We start from the raw sequence: 25,836 nt of genomic DNA, 5'->3' as shown, positions 1-25,836 counted from the left end.
TCATTTCACTATCACAAAAGGTACATGAACGTTGATTTCCTTGTACTGAGCAAGCATATCGCATGGTGTCAGTGTGTCAGAAAAATAACGTTTTAACTTGTCGTTACTGGGCGTTGGATCCACCTCTTTTTAGTGCTCTCAGTTCGATAATTCTGCTTGGCGGCTGGCTGCCGCATTTATACACATTGCCCCGTGTGTTAACATGTTTTTAACGGAGTGAATATTTGCATACCCGGATGTGTTGATCTATATTTTTACAAGACGGTTACTAGCCCTGTGAGGAATCCTTACCATTTTTGTTTTTAATCATGGAACAAAGAGGATGCGTGGCAAGAATGGCGAGAAGACGGTGGATCGGCTGCGTGGTTGCTGTGCTTTTGTGGAGCGTAACATCGGCACAATTACGATATTCAATCTCGGAGGAAGTTAACGAAGGAACTGTGGTTGGAAATATAGCTAAAGATCTGGGTTTAGATAAAAGCACACTGAAAGACAGGAAGTATCGGATTGTTTCCAGTAATGCGGATCCGCTTTTCCACGTGAATCAAAACGATGGTGTCCTGTATGTGAGCCGGAAGATTGACAGAGAAGGGGTGTGCGAGCGAAGCAGTACGTGTTTAATAAATCTGAAAACTGTGCTAGAAAATCCCTTGGAGGTGCATTATGTTGGAGTGGAGGTGATGGATATAAATGACCATTCTCCCAGTTTCCCAGACGAAGAGAAAACGTTAGAGATCTTTGAGTCAGTCTTACCTGGGGCAAGATTTCCACTACAAGCTGCGCGAGATCCAGACGGTGGTCCCTTCACTGTTCAGCAGTATAAACTCAGCCACAATGGCCACTTTCGTTTAGAGGTTAAAGACCATGGTGAAGATGGGAAAATACCTGTATTAATTGTGCAAAAATCTTTAGATAGAGAGGTTTCCGCAAGACAGTCATTAATGCTGACTGCACTAGATGGAGGAAAACCTCCGAAATCTGGTACTATGAATATTCTAGTAAATGTTTTAGATGTAAATGATAATGCGCCTGTGTTCTCTAAAGACTTAAACTCAGTAATGCTTGAGGAAAATACTCCAATAGGCACAACAATCTTACAAGTGAATGCGACAGATCTGGATGAAGGACTAAATGGAGAAATAGTTTACTCGTTTAGCAACAGCGTAAATCGTAAATTCTTTAAGCTATTTGAAATTAACCAATCAACAGGGGAGATAATTGTTAAAGGTTTAATAAACTACGAGGATAAGGACCGATATGAAATTGAAGTTCAAGCGACAGATAAAGGTCCTGCTCCACTGGCTACACAAAAAAGTGTCGTCATAAAGATAGTTGACGTGAATGATAACGCACCTGAGATTGAGGTTACCTCCTTTTCAAACTCTATCCCTGAAGATTCAAGACCTGGAACTACAGTAGCCCTTATCAGTGTAAATGACTTGGACTCTGGTCTCAATGGAAAAGTGATTTGCTCAATAGGTGAGGATGCTCCTTTTGCTTTAACTCCATCATTACAAGACAACATGTTTTCATTAGTGACCAAATCCCCCCTGGATAGAGAGAAACAGTCACAATATGTCCTGACAATAACTGCAAAAGATGGTGGTGAACCTCAATTATCATCTGAGAAGACAATACATGTAGTGGTTTCAGATGTGAATGACAACAGTCCAGCGTTTTCATTGAGTCCATATACTTTCTATATCACTGAAGCTAATGAGCCAGGTACCTCTGTGTTTTCAGTTAAAGCTTTTGATCGTGATGAGAACGATAATGCACTAATAACCTATAATATTCTCAGAGATAGCAGTGAAGGAAATAAATTGACCTCATATTTAAATATCAACTCTGAAACTGGAGATATTTTGGCGCTAAAAAGCTTTGACTTTGAGACTCTGAAAACGTTCCAGTTCCAAGTTGTCGCCACAGATTCTGGAACTCCGTCACTAAGCAGCAACGTTACAGTGCACGTGTTCATTCTGGATCAGAACGACAACGCTCCAGTCATCCTGTATCCGGTCAGCTCTAACGGTTCTGCTGAAGGTGTGGAGGAGATTCCCCGCAATGTGAATGTAGGACACTTGGTGACTAAAGTCAGAGCCTATGACGCTGATATAGGATATAACGGCTGGTTACTGTTCTCACTGCAGGAAGTTACTGCCCACAGTCTCTTTGGTTTGGACCGCTATACAGGACAGATCAGAACACTTCGCTCATTCACAGAGACAGACGAGGCTGAGCATAAACTGCTCATACTGGTGAAAGACAATGGCAACGTTTCCCTGTCAGCAACAGCTATGGTGGTTGTTAAACTTGTGGAGCCCAGAGAGGCTTTTGCTGCTGCTGATGTTAAAAGTGCAACAAAGGATGATGAGGATAATAATGTGACTTTTTACCTGATGATAACTTTGGGCTCAGTCTCAACACTTTTTCTCATCAGTATCATCGTGCTGATTGCAATGCAGTGCTCTAAGTCCACAGACTATACTTCTAAATATCTACAAGAGACTAACTATGATGGTACACTGTGTCACAGCATCCAGTACAGATCTGGAGACAAGCGCTACATGTTAGTTGGACCCAGAATGAGTATAGGATCTACTATAGTCCCGGGCAGCCATGCCAACACACTGGTGCTCCCTGACAGGAGGGGAACATCTACAGAGGTAAGACAAATACATATTCCAGCTTCCTGTCCTTTCGTCACGTGTATAGCATTGTCAATGTGATGGTGATTATTTGCTTATATTTCAACATTTTGACTTCAAGCTACATTGGATCATGTCTAACATGTAGGCTACACTTTAAAGTTTTGTTTGGATATAGGATCTGCAGTTGAGGCAGCATCTCCGTCTTATCTTGCTGAAATCATTAGTTTTTTCATACTTTATCCTTGTTGTTGAATAGTTGGTGATGTATGAGTCAATGCCATTTTCCATAACGAATAGGGTAATGTATTCCTGATGAACATATTTTACCATGATTTAATTGTAATACACGTTTCAAAATGATGCCGAAGTAACAACATAGCCTACTGATACCAGTTAGTAAAAACCATGAATTAATGCTGTGACAAGTCTGCAGAAAAGACGGCAAGCGAAAAACTTTTAAAATGCGTGTTTTCTGAATAGAGATCGGTAGATCAGGATAAACTAACCTTTAGTTCAGGGGTGGGCAAACTTTTTGGATCAGGGGCCACTATGAGTTTTACAATTTGACAGACGGGCCGGGCCAGTAGCAGATAGGTGAAAACATATTTAGCTGTCCACTCCTCATTAAACACTCGGCACTCATTGTCGACTTTTCTTTTTTTTGGTCCACTCATTGTTACAGATGCAGGTTCAAAGGTGAATTAGGTTCAACGGTGAATTATTGCGTCATTGCGTCATCGTTTGCGTCATGACGTAACCGTTTACGTCCCTTCTTATTACCCACACGGCGTTTTACGTCGCTGATTTTCTCCGCAGCACCGCTCACAACAACATCAATAGAGGACTGCGTCGGGTAGTTTTTAATCATACGAAACCAGATTAAATTAAATAACTACTTCTCCAACCGTATACCTTTCTCCAGAGTGCCGTGGTGCATTGTTTATTAATGTGGTTCAGCGGGATTACCGCCCGCTGCAGTGCTGCTCGTTTATACTGTTAACTCACGGCAGCGGCCGCTGTAAAGTCACTGTCCGACTGTCACACAAGCAGCTGATAAATATCCCCCACCCCCATCAGTGAATGTGTTTCAGTCTGAATTGACGCTGTTTGGCATCACAACGCTGTTATGAAAGTTTATCTGGCATTCTACATGTGATGCTCCCACTCAGGGCTTTTTGGAGTAGATCACATCATGACCTACTACAAAAACCTAGGGGTACGCAAAGATGATTTCAGTCTAGCAAGGGTAACAACAGCAGAGGTACTCATTAAACTGAGCGCCCTCCAACCTAACAAGGCCACTGGCCACGACAATATCCCCTCCAAATTCCTCAGAGACTCAGCAACCGCCATCTCACCAGTCATAGCTCACATAATTAACCTCTCCATAAAACAGGGAAAAGTACCCAAAGACTTCAAAATTGCAAGAGTAACCCCCCTGCACAAAAAGGGCAGCAAATTGGACCCAGACAACTACCGCCCTGTTTCTATACTTAACTCCATCTCGAAAGTCATGGAAAAAATAGTATATGAACAGGTCGAAAAGTACCTCGCGGAAAATAAACTAATCTATGAATTTCAATCTGGCTTTAGAACATCCCACTCCACTGACACATGCCTTCTTTATTTGAGCGACCACATCAAACAAGAGGTGGATGAGGGCAAGTACTGCGGCATGGTGATGCTGGACCTACAAAAGGCTTTCGACACTGTCAATCACCCCATTCTGATTGACAAGCTAAAAGCAATTGGTTTTGATAAACTATCGGTGAGCTGGATGCAATCCTACCTGGAGGGGAGAGAACAGATGGTGGAGGTAAACGGTACTCTGTCCCCCCCCTCCCAGTGAGCTGTGGTGTTCCACAAGGAAGCATATTAGGTCCGTTACTGTTCCTAATTTATGTAAATGACATGTCATCAGCATGTGACTGCAACTTGTTCCTGTTCGCGGACGACTCAGCCCTGCTGGTCTCTGACAGGAACAGGTTGCAGGTTGAAAAAACCCTCAGCTCCGAGCTCGGCAGAATCTTTCACCTGGCTCGCCGATAATAAATTATCACTACACCTGGGTAAAACAGAGTCCATTCTCTTCGGTTCGAAACATAATCTCAGCAAATCCGACGACTTCTCAGTTGCAGTGGGCGACATTATTGTCACAAGTAAGAAGGAAATTACATACCTAGGATCTATTCTTGAGGCAAACCTCTCCTGTGACAAAATGGCATCCAATGTAATAAAAAAAGTCAATCAAAGAGTCAATCACTAGATTCCTATACCGGATCTCCTCTCTGGTAAACAAAAACACCCTGAAAACTCTGGCAGGAGCACTCATTCAAGGGTACTATGACTATGCTTGCACGTCATGGTACCATAGCACCTCCAAGGCGCTAAAAATAAAACTTCAAACATCGCAAAATAAACTGGTCAGACTACTGCTTGACCTTTCATCTAGAACCCACCTCACCTCTGCCCACTTTGACAACCTAGGATGGCTTAGAGTAGACGACAGAGTACAGCTACTTGCAATGGGCCTGGTCTACAAGATCCACTACACCTCTATGGTACCCATGTACATGTCAAAATTCTTCCCAAAGGTCAAGGAATACCATGATCATAACACCAGAGGGAGCTCCACAAATCATGTGAAACCCAGATTTGGCACAAAAAAGGGGGAATACACGTTTCGCAATTATGCCACATCAAGGTGGAACGCTCTTCCCACAACTGTAAAGGAAAGTAAAACTATACTTACCTTCAAAACCTCTCTTAAAGAGCACCTTCGGGGGAGAGCATTGCAAAACTGGCCCCGGTAATGGTACAAATCTCAACCTGTCGTTCAATGGACAGCTTCCCCCCACCTCATCTATGTATATACTCGCATTTTAGACTCTGTTACTAACTGTATATCTGTAGACTTGGTATGTCTTAAATGTCCGGTTAGGATGTATTAGAACGAAATCTAAAATGGAAATTGTAAACAAGCAATCTGTATGTAAAAAAACCACCTGTATGTAAATTGTAAATAAGCCATCTGTATGTCAAATATGTCTTATATGTCTTAAATGACATGATGAATTGGAAATGGGGGACCCTGATGTAAACAAGACGAAAGTCTTTCTCTGGTCTGCATCCCCTTAACAATTGTATGTTTTGAGCTGTACTGTACTGTACCCAATATACAAGCTGTTAATACACTTTTCAATCAATCAATCAATCAATGCTAGCATAGCAACCGAAGCTAATCAGACTATCTTGACTACTTGTTGCTATCATATTGTGGCATAAGCCGTTTTCTACAAGCACATTTTACCGGCGTAGTTTTCGTTATGATTTTACTTGTGATGGCACATGTAGCCCATGTAGGCTATTGATTCCATCCGATAGCTGCAATAGTACAAAACAACAGGAAAACTTCTGCCTCTTCACAATTGTCAATAACAGTGAACGGATGGTCAAAATAAACAGAATTACACCAAGCCTGGTTAGTGTTGCCTGACTTTATATAAGTGTGTGGTCGCGTTCTAGTCACTTTGCGTAGCGCTACTGCTTGTTACAACTTGTATTCGTTGTACTTGCCATGAACTGTTATTGCTCAGGTTAATCTCGACCCCCTCCATTTGGTTGACGTATTTAGTTCTTAGATCTTGCCGGGTTGCCGAGTGGGGCCAGCTGAATAGACCAGACTCCAGCAAAGGTCAAATAGTGTCTAGAGTGCGCCATCTAGTGGGATCAACTGAAATGCCGGGTATTGCAGCAACAAGGCAAAATGAATGCGGTCTTTACTATAATTTGGACAATTTTGTGCCAATATTCGGCGGGCCGGATTAAAATGGTTTGAGGAGCTGTGAGCTCTGTGTGCTAAGTACACTTTAAAGTTTTGTTTGGATATATGATATGCAGTTGAGGCAGCATCTTCGTCTTATCTTGCTGAAATCATTAATTTTTTCATACTTTATCCTTGTTGTTGAATAGTTGGTGATGTATGAGTCAATGCCATTTTCCATAACGAATAGGGTAATGTATTCCTGATGAACATATTTTACCGTGATTTAATTGTAATACACGTTTCAAAATGATGCCGAAGTAACAACATAGCCTACTGATACCAGTTAGTAAAACCCATGAATTAATGCTGTGACAAGTCTGCAGAAAAGACGGCAGGCGAAAAACCTTTTAAAATGCGTGTTTTCTGAATAGAGATCGGATAGATCAGGATAAACTAACCTGTAGTTCAGGGGTGGGCACACTTTTTGGCTCAGGGGCCACTATGAGTTTTACAATTTGACAGACGGGCCGGGCCAGTAGCAGATCAGTGAAAACATATTTAGCTGTCCACTCCTCATTAAACACTCGGCACTCATTGTCGAATTTTCTTTTTTTTGGTCCACTCATTGTTACAGATGCAGGTTCAAAGGTTAATTAGGTTTAAAGGTGAATTAGTGCGTCATTGCATCATCGTTTGCGTCATGACGTAACTGTTTACGTCCCTTCTTATTACCCACACGGCGTTTTACGTCGCTGATTTTCTCCGCAGCACCGCTCACAACAACATCAATTGAGGACTGGGTCGGATAATTTGTAATCATACGAAGCCAGATTAAATTAAATAACTACTTCTCCAACCGTATACCTTTCTCCAGAGTGCCGTGGTGCATTGTTTATTAATGTGGTTCAGCGGGATTACCGCCCGCTGCAGTGCTGCTCGTTTATACTGTTAACTCACTGCAGCGGCCGCTGTAAAGTCACTGTCACACAAGCAGCTGATAAATATCCCCCACCCCCATCAGTGAATGTGTTACTGTTTCAGTCTGAATTGACGCTGTTTGGTATCACAACGCTGTTATGAAAGTTTATCTGGCATTCTACATGTGATGCTAGCATAGCAACCGAAGCTAATCAGACTATCTTGACTACTTGTTGCTATCATATTGTGGCATAAGCCGTTTTCTACGAGCACATTTTACCGGCGTAGTTTTCGTTATGATTTTACTTGTGATGGCCACATGTAGCCCATGTAGGCTATTGATTCCATCCGATAGCTGCAATAGTACAAAACAACAGGAAAACGTCATGCCTCTTCACAAAGAATCACACGAAGCCTGGTTAGTGTTGCCTGACTTTATATAAGTGTGTGGTCGCGTTCTAGTCACTTTGCGCAGCGCTACTGCTTGTTACAACTTGTATTCGTTGTACTTGCCATGAACTGTTATTGCTCAGGTTAATCTCGACCCCCTCCATTTGGTTGACGTATTTGGTTCTTAGATCTTGCCGGGTTGCCGAGTGGGGCCAGCTGAATAGACCAGACTCCAGCAAAGGTCAATTGTGTCTAGAGTGCGCCATCTAGTGGGATCAACTGAAATGCCGGGTATTGCAGAAACAAGGCAAAAATGAATGCGGTCTTTACTATAATTTGGACAATTTTGTGCCAATATTCGGCGGGCCGGATTAAAATGGTTTGAGGAGCTGTGAGCTCTGTGTGCTAAGTAGCCTACACTAAAGTACAGTTTTGATTAGGATATAGGATCTGCTCTTGAGGCAGCTTCTTCGTTTTATCTGGCTGAAATCATTTGATTTTTTATACTTTATCCTTGTTGTTGAATAGTTGGTGATGTATGAGTCACTGCAGTTTTCCATAACAATTAGGGTAATGTATTCATACGCCTCTAAATGCAGGAGGAAGTGTCTCTGTCCATGGTGCTAACACATGTAGTACTGTTTGTTGGCATTCCTGGTTGCCCTTCACAATTATTACCATATGTACTTTTTTGGACATAATCATAGAAGTGAACTTGAATAAGGATATGCTTCTTTTTTTTTGTATCGTAGTCAATCACCTTGTCAGTACCTGTATCAACTATATCAAAACATTTCTGACTTAATATCCTGCGTGACGTTCTGCATTATCTTGGCAATGATATGGACAATGCTTGTGACCCTTTTTTAATTAATTTTGCTTTGGCATGATGTTGACTTTGTAGCTTGTCTTATAACACCCTATATTAACCTTCTTTTATTTAAAGAAAGGCTTGTTGATTTAAAATGGCAGGCGTACGATACGACAGGAAAAATAATAATATCTTAATCCAAAGTGTTTGCCGAACTGAAAAGAGATCGCTGTCCTTGGTGCTTGAAGCTGAAGGAGTTTATACGATGTTTATAGACTCGGCCGCCGCATTCTCTCTTTTAGTATTAAATAACTTTGATATGGTTAAAAACAAAATACCATTGAGTTTTGTGGAGCGCGGCCTCAGCGCAAATACGATATTCAATCTCGGAGGAAGTTAACGAAGGAACTGTGGTTGGAAATATAGTGAAAGATCTGGGATTAGATAAAAGCACACTGAAATGCAGGAAGTATCGGATTGTTTTCAGTAATGCGGATCCGCTTTTCCACGTGAATCAAAACGATGGTGTCCTGTATGTGAGCCGGAAGATTGACAGAGAGGAGGTGTGCGCGCAGAGCAGTACGTGTTTAATGAATCTGAAAACCGTGCTGGAAAACCCTCTGGAGGTGCATTATGTTGTTGTGGAAGAGGAAGTGAAACAGTTGGATATTTCTGAGTCTGTGTTGCCCGGAGCAAGATTTCAGCTAAAAGCATCACGGGACCCGGACAGTGGTCCTTTCTCCGTGCAACACTATAAACTCAGCCAAAACGATTACTTCCGTTTGGAGGTTAGGGATAAAGGAGAGGATGGTAAAATACCAATATTGATTTTACAAAAATCTTTAGATAGGGAAGCAGCAGGGATAAACACATTAGTGTTGACGGCACTGGATGGAGGGAAACCTCCAAAATCTTGTAATATGAATATTGTAGTAAAAGTTATGGATGTAAATGATAACACACCCATTTTCTCTACAGATGGTTAATCTGTTACGCTCTCGGAAAATGCCCCAGTAGGTACCACCATCGTACAGGTGAATGCAACTGATTTAGATGAAGGTCAGAATGGAGAGGTGTATTACTCATTTGGTAACAGTGTAAATAATAAACTATTTGAGTTTTTTAATATGAATCCATCAACAGGTGAGATAACTGTCAAAGGTCTGATCGACTATGAGCAAAGGGACAAGTACGAAATTGAAATTCGGGCATCAGATAAAGGACTTGCTCCACTAACTACAGAACAAAGTGTTATAATCCAGATAATTGATGTCAATGATAACGCAACTGAGATTGAGGTTACCTCATGTTCAAACTCCATCCCTGAAGATTCTAGACCTGGAACTACAGTAGCCCTTATCAGTGTAAATGACTTGGACTTTGGTCTCAATGGAAAAGTGATTTGCTCCATAGTTGAGGATGTTCCTTTTGTTTTAACTCCATCCTTACAAGACAACATGTTTTCATTGGTGACCAAATCCCCCCTAGATAGAGAGAAACAGTCACAATATGTCCTTACAATAACTGCAAAAGATGCTGGTCAACCTCCATTATCTTCTGAGAAGACAATACATGTAGTGGTTTCAGATGTGAATGACAACAGTCCAGAGTTTTCATTGAGTCCATATACTTTCTATATCACTGAAGCTAATGAGCCAGGCACCTCTGTGTTTTCTGTTAAAGCTCTTGATCGTGATGAGAACGATAATGCACGAATAAACTATCATATTCTCAGAGATGGCAGTGAAGGAAATAAATTGACCTCATATTTAAATATCAACTCTGAAACTGGAGATATTTTGGTGCTAAAAATCTTTGACTTTGAGACTCTGAAAACGTTCCAGTTCCAAGTTGTCGCCACAGATTCTGGAGCTCCGTCACTAAGCAGCAACGTCACAGTGCACGTGTTCATTCTGGATCAGAACGACAACGCTCCAGTCATCCTGTATCCGGTCAGCTCTAACGGTTCTGCTGAAGGTGTGGAGGAGATTCCCCGCAATGTGAACGCAGGACACTTGGTGACTAAAGTCAGAGCCTATGACGCTGATATAGGATATAACGGCTGGTTACTGTTCTCACTGCAGGAAGTTACTGCCCACAGTCTCTTTGGTTTGGACCGCTATACAGGACAGATCAGAACACTTCGCTCATTCACAGAGACAGACGAGGCTGAGCATAAACTGCTCATACTGGTGAAAGACAATGGCAAAGTTTCCCTGTCAGCAACAGCTACTGTGGTTGTTAAACTTGTGGAGCCCAGAGAGGCTTTTGCTGCTGCTGATGTTAAAAGTGCAACAAAGGATGATGAGGATAATAATGTGACTTTTTACCTGATGATAACTTTGGGCTCAGTCTCAACACTTTTTCTCATCAGTATCATCGTGCTGATTGCAATGCAGTGCTCTAAGTCCACAGACTATACTTCTAAATATCTACAAGAGACTAACTATGATGGGACACTGTGTCACAGCATCCAGTACAGATCTGGAGACAAGCGCTACATGTTAGTTGGACCCAGAATGAGTATAGGATCTACTATAGTCCCGTGCAGCCATGCCAACACACTAGTGCTCCCTGACAGGAGGGGGACATCTACAGAGGTAAAACCAAATATAACCATATTCCAACTCCCTAACTTTTCATGTAGTACTGTCATTGCCATTTTAATATTTACATTTAATTAAGTTGACATCAAATTACATTGGATCATGTATGAATACTGAAACGCTTGTGTTTAGAAGAATAGCATCTGCTCATGAGGCAGCATCTTCGTCCTCTCAGACTTCAATAATTTGTTTTTGCAACCTTTATACTTGTTTTAGGACAGTTGGTGATTTACAGTAGGCCTATGTTAATGCAGTTATCCATAGCCATCAGGTAATCTACTCATACCCGTTTTACGGCAGACGCAAATGTCTGCGTCCTTGGAACTGAAACGTGTTAAATACGCAGCCACAGCTTTTGGCAAATCAATTGGACATTCTTAATTAATTGATTATGACTCGTTTGGTACAGTAACGGCACATGCAATATTTCTTAACATTATATGGACTATTTTGTCTAATATTGTTCTATGAACTTTTAATAATATTATATGTTTATGTCAAGCAGTGTTGCAATAACGTTCTGGATCGCATGGTGTCGGTATGGCAAATAGTGTCAGAGCTTTTGGTCATCGTCTTTAATCCAATCATGTATTTCTGCGTGAAAAGGGCTTGAACACAAAACTAGCTCCATTCATTTCGCAGCACAGTCTTGGCAATGAAACACAGTATGCATTGGAATAGGCCTGATTATTGTTTCCTGACCACACAGTTATAGATACCGGATTATTCTTTTTGTCTGTGCATAATGGAACAAAGCGGGCAGCAGCCGTGGATAGCGCGATGGAGATGCTTCGTCTACATTGCAGCTTTCGTAACGTTTTGGAGCGAAGCCTCAGCTCAGATCAGTTATTCCATCTCTGAAGAAGTGAAAGAAGGAAGTGTTGTTGGAAATATTGCCAAAGACTTGGGAATTGATAAGGCTACGTTGAAAGCTAGAGAGTATCGTATTGTTGGCAGTTCAACGGAACCCCTTTTTCGTTTCAATATGGACGACGGCATCCTGTACGTCAGTAGGAAAGTGGACAGGGAAGAGATCTGTGAACGAAGCAAAGCATGTATAATCAACCTTAAAACCGTGCTAGAAAATCCTCTGGAAATCCATTATGTAGCTATAGAGGTGCAGGATGTAAACGACCACTCCCCCGTGTTTCCAGAGAAGCAGAAGCGCCTGGAGATATTTGAATCTACATTACCGGGAGCACGGTTCCAGCTACAGCCTGCACGCGACCCAGACGCTGGTCAGTTTACTGTTCAGCAGTATAAACTCAGCCAAAACGACCACTTTCGTTTGGAAGTTAAGGAGAGGGGCGAAGATCGTAAGATGCCCTTTTTGATTCTGCAGAAGCAGTTAGACAGAGAGGCTATGAGAGAGCACAAGCTCCTGCTTACAGCTATTGATGGTGGGAGGCCAGCGAGGTCTGGAACAGTAGAAATAGTAATTCAGGTGCTTGACTTTAATGACAATTCTCCGATTTTTACAAAAGACGTATATTCTGCTATATTAAATGAAAACGCAGACCTCGGAACGTTAGTTATTCAGGTTAATGCGACTGATTTGGATGAGGGTGCAAACTGCGAAATTGTTTACGCATTTGGCAAAGAAGTGGATTTACATTTGCAAAAATTATTTAATATAGACTCAGAGACGGGCGAAATAAAAGTGACCGGAGAAATAGATTTTGAACAAAATGAAAGCTATGAAATTGATATACAAGCTTCAGATAAAGGTACTATTCCTATTTCTACATACAAATCTGTGATAATAAAGGTAATTGACTACAATGACAATCCCCCAGAGATAGAAATTACATCATTTTCCAAATCAGTTCCCGAAGATTCCAGAATTGGAACAACAGTAGCTTTAATCAGCATCAATGATTTAGATTCAGGTCCTAATGGGAAGGTTTCCTGCTTTATACGTAATGATTGTCCTTTCGCTATTACTCCATCCTTGCGAGACAATATGTACGCAGTAGTGACCAAATCAAAACTAGACAGAGAAGTTAAGTCTTTTTATGAACTTACAGTAGTGGCAAAAGACACCGGAGAGCCACCGCTTTCCTATGAAAAAACAATAAGTGTTGTTGTATCAGATGTGAATGATAACCGACCACAGTTTTCACTGAGCCCGTATACATTCTATGTTACTGAAAACAATGACCTAGCAGCACCTGTATTTTCAGTAAGGGCATCTGACCTTGATGATAGTGATAATGCACATATTTCATATTACATTCCCAGGGAGAGCAGTGGAAAAACGTTTGGTCTGTTTTTAAATATAAATAGTGAAACTGGAGATATATCAGCACTAAAAAGCTTTGACTTTGAGACTCTGAAAACGTTCCAGTTCCAAGTTGTCGCCACAGATTCTGGAACTCCGTCACTAAGCAGCAACGTCACAGTGCACGTGTTCATTCTGGATCAGAACGACAATGCTCCAGTCATCCTGTATCCGGTCAGCTCTAACGGTTCTGCTGAAGGTGTGGAGGAGATTCCCCGCAATGTGAACGCAGGACACTTGGTGACTAAAGTCAGAGCCTATGACGCTGATATAGGATATAACGGCTGGTTACTGTTCTCACTGCAGGAAGTTACTGCCCACAGTCTCTTTGGTTTGGACCGCTATACAGGACAGATCAGAACACTTCGCTCATTCACAGAGACAGACGAGGCTGAGCATAAACTGCTCATACTGGTGGAAAGACAATGGCAACGTTTCCCTGTCAGCAACAGCTACTGTGGTTGTTAAACTTGTGGAGCCCAGAGAGGCTTTTGCTGCTGCTGATGTTAAAAGTGCAACAAAGGATGATGAGGATAATAATGTGACTTTTTACCTGATGATAACTTTGGGCTCAGTCTCAACACTTTTTCTCATCAGTATCATCGTGCTGATTGCAATGCAGTGCTCTAAGTCCACAGACTATACTTCTAAATATCTACAAGAGACTAACTATGATGGGACACTGTGTCACAGCATCCAGTACAGATCTGGAGACAAGCGCTACATGTTAGTTGGACCCAGAATGAGTATAGGATCTACTATAGCCCCGGGCAGCCATGCCAACACACTGGTGCTTCCTGACAGGAGGGGAACATCTACAGAGGTAAGATAAATATAGTAACAATATGACAACTCCATGTGAAAAATAATGATAATTATTATTTCCTTCCATGTCGAATATACTTAGAAATCTATATCCCACAATTGGATGGGTTAACATCCTAGGATATTACATTTCTGGTGAAAAAAAGCTGGTGCTTTTATCCAAAGTGACTTACAATAAGTGCAAAAACCATAGTGATTCAAACTCTGAACAAAAAGGAGAGTGCAGATATAGTCACTTCAAGCAAGTCATACCATTGTAAGTGCTGATGAATTATAGTTACAAGTACCAAGCTAACTCTTTAAAGTGCTTTTATTGATTGTTTGTTTTGTTACAATAATTAAAATGCCAAGGTACAATCCAAACAGATGCGTTTTCAGTTTGCGACAGTATGCAGTCTTTCTGCTGTCCTGATGCCAATAGGGAGCTCATTGCACCATTTGGGAGCCAGGATACTAAACATAATGTGTTTTTGAAGGGTACCAGGGTAAAACTCGCAGAGACGGAGTAGCAAACCGATTGGCTGACGCTGAGCGAAGTTCATGTGCTGGAGTGCATGGTTTAACCAAGGCCTGGATGTAGGAAGGGGCTGATCCCTTCACAGCTCGCTAGGCCAGTACCAGTGTCTTGAAGCGGATTCTGGCAGCCACTGTCAGTGAAGGAAGCAAAGGAGAGGTGATGTGGAGGTGAACTTATGGAGGTTGAAGTCGGGGAAACAAAAGAAGTGCCAATATTGATGGAAAGATCAGGGATAGGAGATTCCTTACCTGATGAAGAGCAGTTTAGGTTGAGCTTCAGGTGGTGTGCAGACATCAACTGAGAGATGTCAGCCAGACAAGCAGAGATGTGTGCGACCACCTCGGTTTCAGAAAAGACAGAATCAGTTATGAAATATGATATTAAATAATTTAAATGATATCCCACACTTGTATTTGGAGAAACATACTTACATATCAAGTGTGCCTGCTGATAAAGTGTAGCAGTTGTAACATAATAGCATTTTAATCCTATTTTGTGTCATTTAAAATGTGACTTGCATCACAAAGTGTACTCGCCTTCATGTTGTCAATTAATGCAGGAGCCATAAAGTAACACTTAAGAAAGCATGAATGCACTGGCAGCTTCAACATCTTGTTTAGCCCACATCATGTTATTTTTGTTTTTGCATAAACATAATGCTGACTCCTTGTTGCTGAGTAGTTGGATTATGTGTTTATGCAGTTTATTTTTACTTTTAAGTAATCTATTGAGAAATATCAGAAGTGCCTCTTTGAAATGTCATCGATAAGGATTCAGTGGTCTAGATTCTTAAAAAGAATAACTTTTTGAAGTGGAGGCTTATTGTGGATTGATCGAAGAAATAACGCATATTGTAATGTATTCATATATTTCAAATATATTACACTAACAATTATAAATCCACTAATCCTGAAATGTTATGGAGTTCACTTGTTGTATTGCATCTGAACAGCAGTGGTGGAAAGTAACTGGAGTACAATTCTGAGGTATTTACATTATTTACTTTATACTCTGTACTCCACTACAGTTATGTAGCTTTTTAAAACAGTACATTTATTTGATAGCTTTAATTACTTGGTTTGATTATTAATTTAGAAAAAAAACTATCCAAATGTTTATTATAATGTATTATAACTACCCAGCCATGTTAAATTATTCAAAAGAGCGCCACCTTTACCAGTATCGACATTAAAGTAATGCACATAGCATCATTAATTATAATATTATATAATAACGTAATGAGTAGTTTCACTTGTTGCAGGACTTTTAGCCTACAAAGTATATTGAATTACTTTTACTTAAGTGAAATCTAAGTACTTCTTCCACCTCAGCTCAGTAGGCTACGGGAATGTTTAACCATGCGACCGTTACATAAAAATAAGATTTCTACACAATGTATCATAAAATGTTGTTTCTTTAAATTGAAATGATCTGCATTGAAACGCCAGCTCGCATGGTGTCACTGCTTGTGCAAATGAACGACTGTCGGTTGAACGTAGGTTACTCTACGTCAGTAGTTTAGTGGTATTTCGCGACAGGGTGCACTCGAGCTTTCGGGCGATGGCTTCAAATATTTGACTCGTTCACGATCCTTTTTCGAAAATTGGAGTAGGCCTATTTGTTATTTTTGTTCAAAATGTCCGCTACTGTGTAGACTCACTTTTTCTTTCTAAGCTACGTTTTGTTTTAATGCAATATGGCAGGAAGTGGACGCAGAGCATGGTTTGAGCGCCTGATCAAGCTCTTTGTTTGTTTGATTCTTACTTTCATTCATTTTAGTTCAGCTCAGCTACGATACTCCGTTTCCGAAGAGCTTACAGTGGGTGCTGTTGTTGGGAATATCGCTAAAGATTTGGGGCTGGATATCAGTGCTTTGAATGCAAGAGGATTTCGCATCGTTTCTGGATCGACCGACCCCCTGTTTCAACTGAACAACAATGGCATCTTACACGTAAACCGGAAAATTGATAGAGAAGAAGTGTGCGAGCGGATCAGCACCTGCGTTATCAACATAAAGACTGTGTTGGAGAATCCGTTAGAGGTGCATTACGTCGCCATTGAGGTTTTGGATGTAAATGACCACTCTCCCATCTTTTCTGAAAACGAGACGCAATTAGAGATATCAGAATCTGCTTTACCCGGTGCACGGTTTCAACTACAAGGCGCGCAAGATCCAGACAGCGACATGTTTTCTATCCAACAATATAAGCTCAGTCAAAATGACCATTTTCGCTTGGAGGTTAAAGATAGAGGAGAAGATGGGAAAATTCCTGTTCTCTATTTGCACAAATCATTAGATAAAGAAACTGCAAGAAGTCATAGATTAATGCTGACAGCAGTTGATGGAGGAAAGCCCGCTAAATCAGGAAATATGAGAATTATTGTTCATGTTTTAGATGTAAATGACAATATGCCAGTTTTTGCCAAAGACTCATATGAAGCCGTGCTAAGTGAAAATGCACCTATTGGCACAACTATCATGCAAGTGAATGCCACCGATTTAGATGATGGTTTAAATGGAGAGGTGGTTTATTCGTTTGGAAAAAATGTGAATAATAAATTACGTAAACTTTTTGATGTTGATGCTAACACTGGTGAAATAATTGTTAAAGGACAGATAGATTATGAAGCAAAAGACAGGTATGAAATTGATATTAAAGCTTCAGATAAAGGACCAGTCTCCCTAGAAACAGAAAAAAGTGTTATAATAACTATTGTGGACTTGAATGACAACGCACCTGAGATTGAGGTGACATCCTTTTCAAATGCAATTCCTGAAGACTCCAAACCTGGAACGACAGTAGCTTTGATAAGTGTGACTGATAATGATTCTGGTTTAAATGGAAAGGTTATCTGCTATATAAGTGAGGATGTACCTTTTACATTAACACCATCTTTACAAGAGAATATGTTTTCTATAGTCACCAAATCTATGCTTGATAGAGAGCATCAGTCCAAGTATGATGTAACAATAATTGCTAAAGATGCCGGTGAACCACCTTTGTCATCTCATAGGTCAATAAGTGTGACTGTATCAGATGTTAATGATAACAGTCCACAGTTTTCAACAAATCCATATCTATTTTATGTTATTGAGAACAATGTTGCAGGAGCCTCTTTATTTTCAGTGAGTGCTCATGATTGTGATGAGGGTGATAATGCTGTCATATCATATAACATAGTTAGATATGGGAATGAACACAAAAAAGTGACCTCATTTTTAAATATCAACTCTGAAACTGGAGATATTTTGGCACTAAAAAGCTTTGACTTTGAGACTCTGAAAACGTTCCAGTTCCAAGTTGTCGCCACAGATTCTGGAACTCCATCACTAAGCAGCAACGTCACAGTGCACGTGTTCATTCTGGATCAGAACGACAACGCTCCAGTCATCCTGTATCCGGTCAGCTCTAACGGTTCTGCTGAAGGTGTGGAGGAGATTCCCCGCAATGTGAACGCAGGACACTTGGTGACTAAAGTCAGAGCCTATGACGCTGATATAGGATATAACGGCTGGTTACTGTTCTCACTGCAGGAAGTTACTGCCCACAGTCTCTTTGGTTTGGACCGCTATACAGGACGGATCAGAACACTTCGCTCATTCACAGAGACAGACGAGGCTGAGCATAAACTGCTCATCCTGGTGAAAGACAATGGCAACGTTTCCCTGTCAGCAACAGCTACTGTGGTTGTTAAACTTGTGGAGCCCAGAGAGGCTTTTGCTGCTGCTGATGTTAAAAGTGCAACAAAGGATGATGAGGATAATAATGTGACTTTTTACCTGATGATAACTTTGGGCTCAGTCTCAACACTTTTTCTCATCAGCATCATCGTGCTGATTGCAATGCAGTGCTCTAAATCCACAGACTATACTTCTAAATATCTACAAGAGACTAACTATGATGGGACACTGTGTCACAGCATCCAGTACAGATCTGGAGACAAGCGCTACATGTTAGTTGGACCCAGAATGAGTATAGGATCTACTATAGTCCCGGGCAGCCATGCCAACACACTGGTGCTCCCTGACAGGAGGGGAACATCTACAGAGGTAAGACCAAAGATATTTTAAGTAAAGTTATTATTTTCCTGTATATTATAGTAAACATTTTCTTCATAGAAGTCGTGGCGTTGTTGTGAAATAGTGGTCAAAGCAGTTGTTAAAAAAAGAAGATATTCCTGCAAAAGTAAATCATAATTTGTTTTTGACAATGAAGACACGGTTTCTTTCTTGAACAAGAGAACAACATATTTCCCATATTTCCTTTTCTCCTTAACAAAATGAAAACCTCTCAACGGTATTGTTGTAACTGTTTAGTATTTCATCACATCAAACTTCTTCAGAACTTTGCTGTGAATTGACCAACTTAGATTCATCATAACTTGAGCTGTCATTTGTCAGTTTCAGGCCGTGTGTAGTTGTTTAAAAGTAGGTCATAAACTGGCCATGAAGCAGAGACGCATCATTTCATTGGGGTAGTGGTTTAACCTGGTGAAATAGGTGAAAGGTTCATTTAAAAAAGGGAAGTTTCAAATTGTTCCAGTAACTACTGGGCCTTTGTGTTAACTTTCATTTGCAATCATAATATGGTTTGAGTCAAACATGATGTATCTCTAATCCCTCAATTGAAAAAGACACTATTCAGCCACATACATTTTTCAGGAGGGGTAAAGAAATTATGTTTGCTTCCACAGAAATGTATGTATTTTCTTTGCTCTTTTTGCCTATTTAGTGAGCGACTAACTAGTTACTGGAGGTCTGTGCTGGCTGATGTAGTGTAGGTGATTCAATGGTCCATGAATGGCTGCAGCTACGACAGCCAGAGGGGGAGAGAGGGAACCTGCAGCTGGTGTGCGGTGAATCACAATGTACAGCCTGTCAGGTGGGGCGTGCTCACTTTGCTTCAGCAGGGATCTTCAATCCTACAGTACTCCAAGTATAGAGCCACTATATGTTGAAATAATATGAATCTGATTGGCTTGTCGTGCTTTGGTCTTAAAGAATACAAGGCAGTGATGTATAAGAGTGTGCACCGTTCATATTATACACACCAGATTCACCCTTTGTCTGACCAAAAAATAGGTCATATTTCACCACACGTGTGTAGGTCTGCATGCTCGGCTTCTGGGCTGATTATATGCTGAACACAGTGCGTTGCCCATAGCAACACATGAGGAGATCCACCTCTACTGGTTTCCACAGAGTAGCATGCGCTCAGTGGTCTTAGCAACAGCAGCAAAAGAGGATGAGGGAGGGAGGGAAAGAGAGAGCAGTAGAGGTGGGGGAGGGGAAGTGGCTTTTCTACGGCTAATCTATAGACATCTCACAATATTTAATGAAAATGGGTTTATTTAGATAGAAACACATGGATTATAACAGTTAAATCTCCATTGTCAATCATGCAACAGATGGAGAATATATCGAAGCAATAGGGAAGGCGGGAACAGTTGAGCTTCTAATTAGATATTTTATAGTAAGGAGATAATCTGTTCTCTCAACAACTGGGTCAACCTTAGTTTTCCTACATAGAAAATGACTGTACGAAGAACAATTCAATGAACAAATCAAAGTTGGCTCTGTTGAAAGCTACTGGAATATTTTGACACCCTTTGACATAAAGATGAAAGTGGACTATGAATGCAGGAAAGGAGAGGATGCATTCAGATTGAGTGTAAGGCAGCAGCTCGGCTTCATGCAGTAGAGCCTAAACACACTTCTGCTGCATGTGTGGAAGTGTGCATATTTTGTGTGCCCGTGTGTGTGTGAGATAAAACTGTGTGTTTTGCAAAATAGCGGCAGTGCTAAGCTGTGCCTGGACAGCAGATGCCCTGAAAAGATTTATTGAATTGCAATTAAACATGAGTGCATTCCATTACACCTAAAAAGTGCAGGGTGATGTCAGTGGAGAACATTGGTGAGCTCTGGGTAAACTGTGAGTCGAACAATGTCCTACTGAATTATGTATCACTGCAATGTTGTTACTTTATCGTGGCATTTTGGGGGAGAAAAAAACAGTTGAGAGGAATGGATGATTTACAACCAGGGTCACGAGTTGCATTCAGATACAAGCACATGTGCTGCGCTTTAGTCTGATAAATAAACACATGCATATCGTTGTTTGCCCTGTTGACAACGTGCAGATCCGCACAAGTGTCAAGCAAGCAGCTCCATTTTAAAATGTACTTCTGATGTTTGTAATTTCTGAACCTGATATAAAACATTTAAGGCGACTAAACTGAAAAGAGCATTTATCTCATGTAATATATTCATCCTAGTACAACGCCATCATATTCCTACTATTTTGACTCTGCATGCTCTCTTTGGCGGGGGTGTGGCTGCTTGCTCCAGTGCCTTTGTCAGTGTGCTTGGCTGGCTTTGCAGATCTGTGCAATTGTGTTTGCATGCTGAGTGTCTGCACTGGAAATCATTCACAGTGCAATGAACCTTGTGTTTTGTGTGTGTATGTTGTCTTTGTTAAGTGATTGAGAACATTTCCTCATATTCAGTGTCAGAGGGAGAGAGCAAGAAAACCAGCTAAATGTTAGAGGAGAGAGGACACAGCTGTTACCACTTGTATGTACTGTAATGTCAGCAACTTGAGAGAATTTCCCTTCAAATGCTAATTGTCCCCAAAGCAAACTCCCTTCCTTCCTCTCTTTTCTTTGCTTCATAACCTCTTCTGCATTTACCTGGATTATATGCAAACTTTCCAAATGGGTTGACTTCGATTCTAGAACTATTTCTACTTTTCATTTATTTGTCTTTCTTTGGCTCCCCTACAAACATAATTTAGGCTTTCTTTTGTTAGAAACTGCAATATGAATGTCCCTCTATGAGAGATCTTTCATTGTAGTACACACTGTTCTATTGTGCCTCTATCTCTGTTCTGTTTTATACAGAAGCTTTTCCTTTTTTCGTTTCTTCATCTTCCCTCTATGTCTCCTCACTATTTCTCTCCTCCTTCTTTACCCTCCATGTTAATATCACCCTCAGTTTTTGCCCCTCCCCCCTCCCACTCTTGGCCTCATTTTCTCACTTTTATATCTCTGTCCTTCGTTTACTCTTTCACATATTGCTATCCTTTCCTGTCCCCCTATCGTTTTCTGTCTTTTCCATCCAGTCTCTCCCCTCTCTTGTTCTGCCACATGCTTTCTAGCTCTATGTTGCTGTGCCTCATGCCTGTAGGGTAGTGGCTGTGGATGCTGCATGTGCTGTTGTGTGTCAGTAGGGCATATTCTCTCTTATTGCTCCAGCTTTGTTGAAGGATGGCACAACTCACATTGAGGTCAGCAGCAGTGATGGTAATCAAATGTACACACACACACACACACACACACACACACACACACACACACACACACACACACACACACACAGAGACACACAGTAGTGCACCGCAAAAACATGCTACTATCGTTATGTTCACGCTTGTGCTCAGAGACACATGCACGCATCAACACATCACACTTGGTCACAAATGCCTAATCCACTTTATTGAAGGGCACTTTCACAGAAGAAAGGGGGCTGGGAGAAAATAGAGCATCAGCAGAGCATGCTCCCTTGGTGATATAGTGACTCGCAGAGAGAAAGAAACACGCATCCACTGTGAGACATTTACCATGTTAAAATCAGATGCCCTGCCTGGTCCGAACATGTTTCTTAGAATACCATAGCTCTATCATTTTAGCCATTATTCTGAATTATTGTATGTTTTAAAAAAGGGAAGATGTACCAAAAAGCATCCTTCTCAACATATTGTATCCATCACAGACCAAACTGTCACCATAAACACAAGACAAAGTACAAAGCTCCCACGTTAAATTGAAAAAAACAATAACGCTAGCAGACCCATGTCATAGTAGCTGATGTTCAATACTGCAGTAACTATATACTGTCTGTATACTACATTCAATTAATGCATTAGAGATGCTATTTTGAACTATGTTATTAAATAGCACCTTTCTCCCTACTGTTGTATTTTGCAAACTTCTAGTCACTGACCTCTGTTGCTCTCTAACCTCTCATTGTGTGAAATTTAACACAAATGTTTAATTGTCCACACATACATGTCGTTCATGTGCAAACGGGGAGAGAAGTAAAGGAAATCTATAGACTACACCTTTTAAATATACATTTAAGTAAACATTTTTAAAGCAAATACATTTTGTTTGAGTCATCCTAAAGAACAAAACATAAAAAATCGAAAGGAAAATTACAGAAGACTAGGCTAAAAAGAAAAGTGTTGAGGTGGTCTGGTCATTGTGTCCTTTGTTATTCACTAATATTAACACCTAGGTAACCATACTGCGTTAACTCAGAGTGCTAGTAAGAATGGCTGTGAGTATTCTGACCAGAGTGTTATTTTTTACAAATTAAGATGAAGAGGCTCTTCAGATGGAAGAAGGGAGATGGTATATCAAGTTTGGTTGTTGACTTTTATCATGGCATTATGTTGACAAGTTCAATAAATACCTGCTGTTTTAGGTCATATTGTATTGTTTTAGATAAGCGCCATATTGTCCAGATTCTGCTGAACATTTTGTTATCTGGACTGACACTGGGCCTGATTGTGTGTGTGTGTCAGCTTTTCTACTTTGCAGACCTTTCGGTGATGGTGATGGTGAATCAGGAGGTTGTTAATGTGAATGTCAGCAAGCACAGGCACTGCAGCAGCGCAGCTTACAGTATTTGGTCAATAAAGTGTTTGTACATCACGGTGTGGTGCTGTGCTTTGAAGGCAGAGTTGGAGAGAACGGTTGGGCAAAGTAAAACATCTCTTTCTATATCAAGTTAAACTGTAAACTAATATTTATTTGTGTTAAAAAAGTATCTATTCTGGGCCTTGAACTTTAAGTCTGGTTTATCCACATCTTTAAATCCTGTGCTTTTCTGTGAATTGATGGCAGTTTTATCTGTAATGCACTGCATGCAGATCCACTCCTTTTTGCCTCTGGATTAAAAGGGCCATATCAGAGTCAGAAAGCAAAACATGTCTTTGTGGGCTGATGGAACAACTGTTGGCCAAGACTCCCTGGCAATGCTCCTTTTGCGCTTGTCATTTGTGCTAGAACATTCCATGTGTGGCCCAGGCTAGTCCCTGAAGTATATGGGTCAAACAGCCTCTTTCATCCTGATACCTACATTTCATTTTTTTGAACTTATTTTGTGTCTGACCTGGTTGCATTTGCATGATAGCTAAATGTAAGGACAAAAATAGTTTATATTTGTAATTGTTCTTCTGTCTCGCTCCTATTTCTTTCAAGCCTGATTTCGTGTGGGAATAGGGCTGACCCCTTTCTCCTCTCCACCACTCGGTTATATAAACCCTCAGTTTCATTACGTCTCAGTGCATTGACTCATGGCGTGGTGAGTCCTATAGGTTGGACCTTGACACTCTCACTTTAGAATCACTTCACTGCAGCCAAGGCTTTTCTCCAGGGTGCTAACAACATCTTCCTCTATCAGCAATCATATGTATCTCTAATAATTAGAACCAAGGTGCGCTACATTTGTTCAAGTTTCATTTTAAATGCTAGATGACATGAGCTTAGCTCAAGGTGCTGCGTTATGCCAATCTACTCACTTGTTTTATTTTTGAATGAACACATCTCTTAATAATGTAGTAATTTACCAGAAATAATATTAATACAATAAAAGCTTATAGAAACAGGTAAGCCTAGCTATTCATGTCTGTCTGATGTAATAACCAGTGCTTGATAGTTAGGCCTGTGCAAAGATTAAATGTTTTTTTTTGTCTTTTTTTTTTTTTTTGAATCAACAGAGATCAGAACAGATGTAGGTCTGCACTTGTTTGGCATCGGTGCTCATACAGCCACAACATCTGCTGCTGTGCTTAGGTCATCAGCGCTTGCCTGGAGGATTGAACAGAGTGAGCAGCCATTGCAAGGCTGCAAGCAAGACAGACTGCTATTAAGTGGAAAACAAGTGAGGACCCAGTTGTTTGAAAATCCCCTTAAAGACACACTGATGAGAACCTAAAAGCATCCTAAGTCCTGAGATCTAGATTTATGCAGGGGATTGTGATCTCTGATTGATAACATTAATGGGTGAGGGAAATCCAGACTCAGCTGTTTAGACATTGGATGCAGTCTACGTAAGAGGATTGCCTTCTTACAGCAGTATCCTGCACCGCTCACTGTGGAGTAGAGGGGGTATAAGGCCACCGTTGCCATACATATGTCTGCTTAAATACCGTATGTTGTATTTAGTTCTGGCTATGCATGGATGGGATCAGATTTGAGCTGTTAAATGTATCCAGCCTCTAACGGCAGGCCTCCTCATCCCCCGGTGACCTTTTACCCCCAGACTAATGCCCGTATTAAGCATCTTGTGTAATTGCCTCACCTTGTTTTAAGCTAAATTGTATTTCTCTGAACGTTGCACGTTTCTGTTTATAAAGCTTAATAGTGTTTGTTTAGTTACAAGTCTTTAAAAAAAACAATAATGTCTGAAAACTGCTGAACAACTTGATATTTATTTCCAAGTATGTTTAATTAGTTGTATACGTGTTCATCAAGTGGTCTGGTTTTGTAGTAGGATTAATAAACCATGAAAACATTGTCAGCATTGTATTCACAAAAATATAAATGTGTTGATCTGTGGTCTTGATTTTTCTAGTATGTTTCAATAGTTGTATATAGAGAGATCTGGTCTGAGCATAACTTGCCTATGAGAGCTAACACTGATATGTATTTCATGTAAAGAGCACATTGCTGCTGTAGGTTCAACATAACTGAACATGTGGGGGTTTCAGCAATTGCATGACCCTGTAGCAAGATTGTACAACAAGGCAGTTTAATAAAAGCAATGATATGCATTTAAAATGAAATGCAAAAGCATAAATATGTGGTCAGTATTGTATTTATATAAGTCACAGTGTGTGCTCAAGTGATATTGATACTGTTATGTAAACTAAAGCTATAGCCTGAAATGTCTTATCTGTTTTCTCCTTATTTAAAAAATTGTCTGAACATCATTTGGCTCCTTCTGGTCATATTTGTGCACCAATGAGCTGTTATGTACAGTGGGTGAGTCATCTCATCCCACATG

The 25,836-nt window shown here is 40.6% G+C and overlaps 3 protein-coding genes and 2 pseudogenes across 7 annotated transcripts in view; all 5 read left to right on the top strand.

Annotated features, from left to right (window-relative positions):
- LOC117555899 overlaps window positions 1-25,762 on the top strand; it is a 61,776-nt pseudogene extending 36,014 nt beyond the window's left edge.
- Window positions 1-25,762, top strand: part of LOC117555903 — a 32,179-nt pseudogene extending 6,417 nt beyond the window's left edge.
- Window positions 1-25,836, top strand: part of LOC117555896 (protocadherin alpha-C2-like) — a 206,894-nt gene that overhangs the window by 27,770 nt on the left and 153,288 nt on the right. Inside the window, exons 1-2 of one of the 5 annotated variants that reach the window (XM_034230947.1) lie at window positions 16,270-18,816; window positions 24,548-25,762. The exons of 3 other annotated variants lie outside the window; for them this stretch is intronic. In XM_034230947.1, the coding sequence (XP_034086838.1) occupies window positions 16,462-18,816; window positions 24,548-24,565 (2,373 nt within the window). In that variant the 5' untranslated portion in view covers window positions 16,270-16,461 and the 3' untranslated portion in view covers window positions 24,566-25,762. Of the gene's footprint in view, window positions 1-16,269; window positions 18,817-24,547; window positions 25,763-25,836 lie in introns of those variants that run through there. One more of the 5 variants, XM_034230946.1, reaches the window with a different exon arrangement.
- Window positions 180-11,755, top strand: LOC117555736 (protocadherin beta-14-like). The gene is made up of 3 exons (XM_034230697.1): window positions 180-2,666; window positions 10,381-11,136; window positions 11,648-11,755. Exons 1-3 carry the CDS (start codon window positions 309-311, stop codon window positions 11,753-11,755), a joined length of 3,222 nt encoding a protein of 1,073 aa, XP_034086588.1. The 5' UTR covers window positions 180-308.
- LOC117555905 (protocadherin alpha-3-like) lies at window positions 11,745-14,255 on the top strand. Its single transcript, XM_034230954.1, is given in 2 exon segments — window positions 11,745-13,840; window positions 13,842-14,255. Coding segments are annotated over 2 exon segments (2,367 nt in total). The 5' UTR covers window positions 11,745-11,887.

Source organism: Gymnodraco acuticeps, unplaced genomic scaffold (genome assembly GCF_902827175.1).
Source record: "Gymnodraco acuticeps unplaced genomic scaffold, fGymAcu1.1, whole genome shotgun sequence".
Lineage (NCBI taxonomy): Eukaryota > Metazoa > Chordata > Actinopteri > Perciformes > Bathydraconidae > Gymnodraco > Gymnodraco acuticeps.
Note: the sequence above shows the minus strand (reverse complement) of the source record. Positions and strands in the feature narration are given on the sequence as shown.

Excerpts from the sequence above, each read along its gene's own strand:
- LOC117555736 (XM_034230697.1), top strand. The coding sequence starts at position 309 with ATGGAACAAAGAGGATGCGTGGCAAGAATGGCGAGAAGACGGTGGATC. Across the intron at positions 2,667-10,380 it reads GGAGGGGAACATCTACAGAG|TTCCAAGTTGTCGCCACAGA; the intron begins GTAAGACAAATA and ends AAAACGTTCCAG. Across the intron at positions 11,137-11,647 it reads GGAGGGGGACATCTACAGAG|TGTTGCAATAACGTTCTGGA; the intron begins GTAAAACCAAAT and ends TATGTCAAGCAG.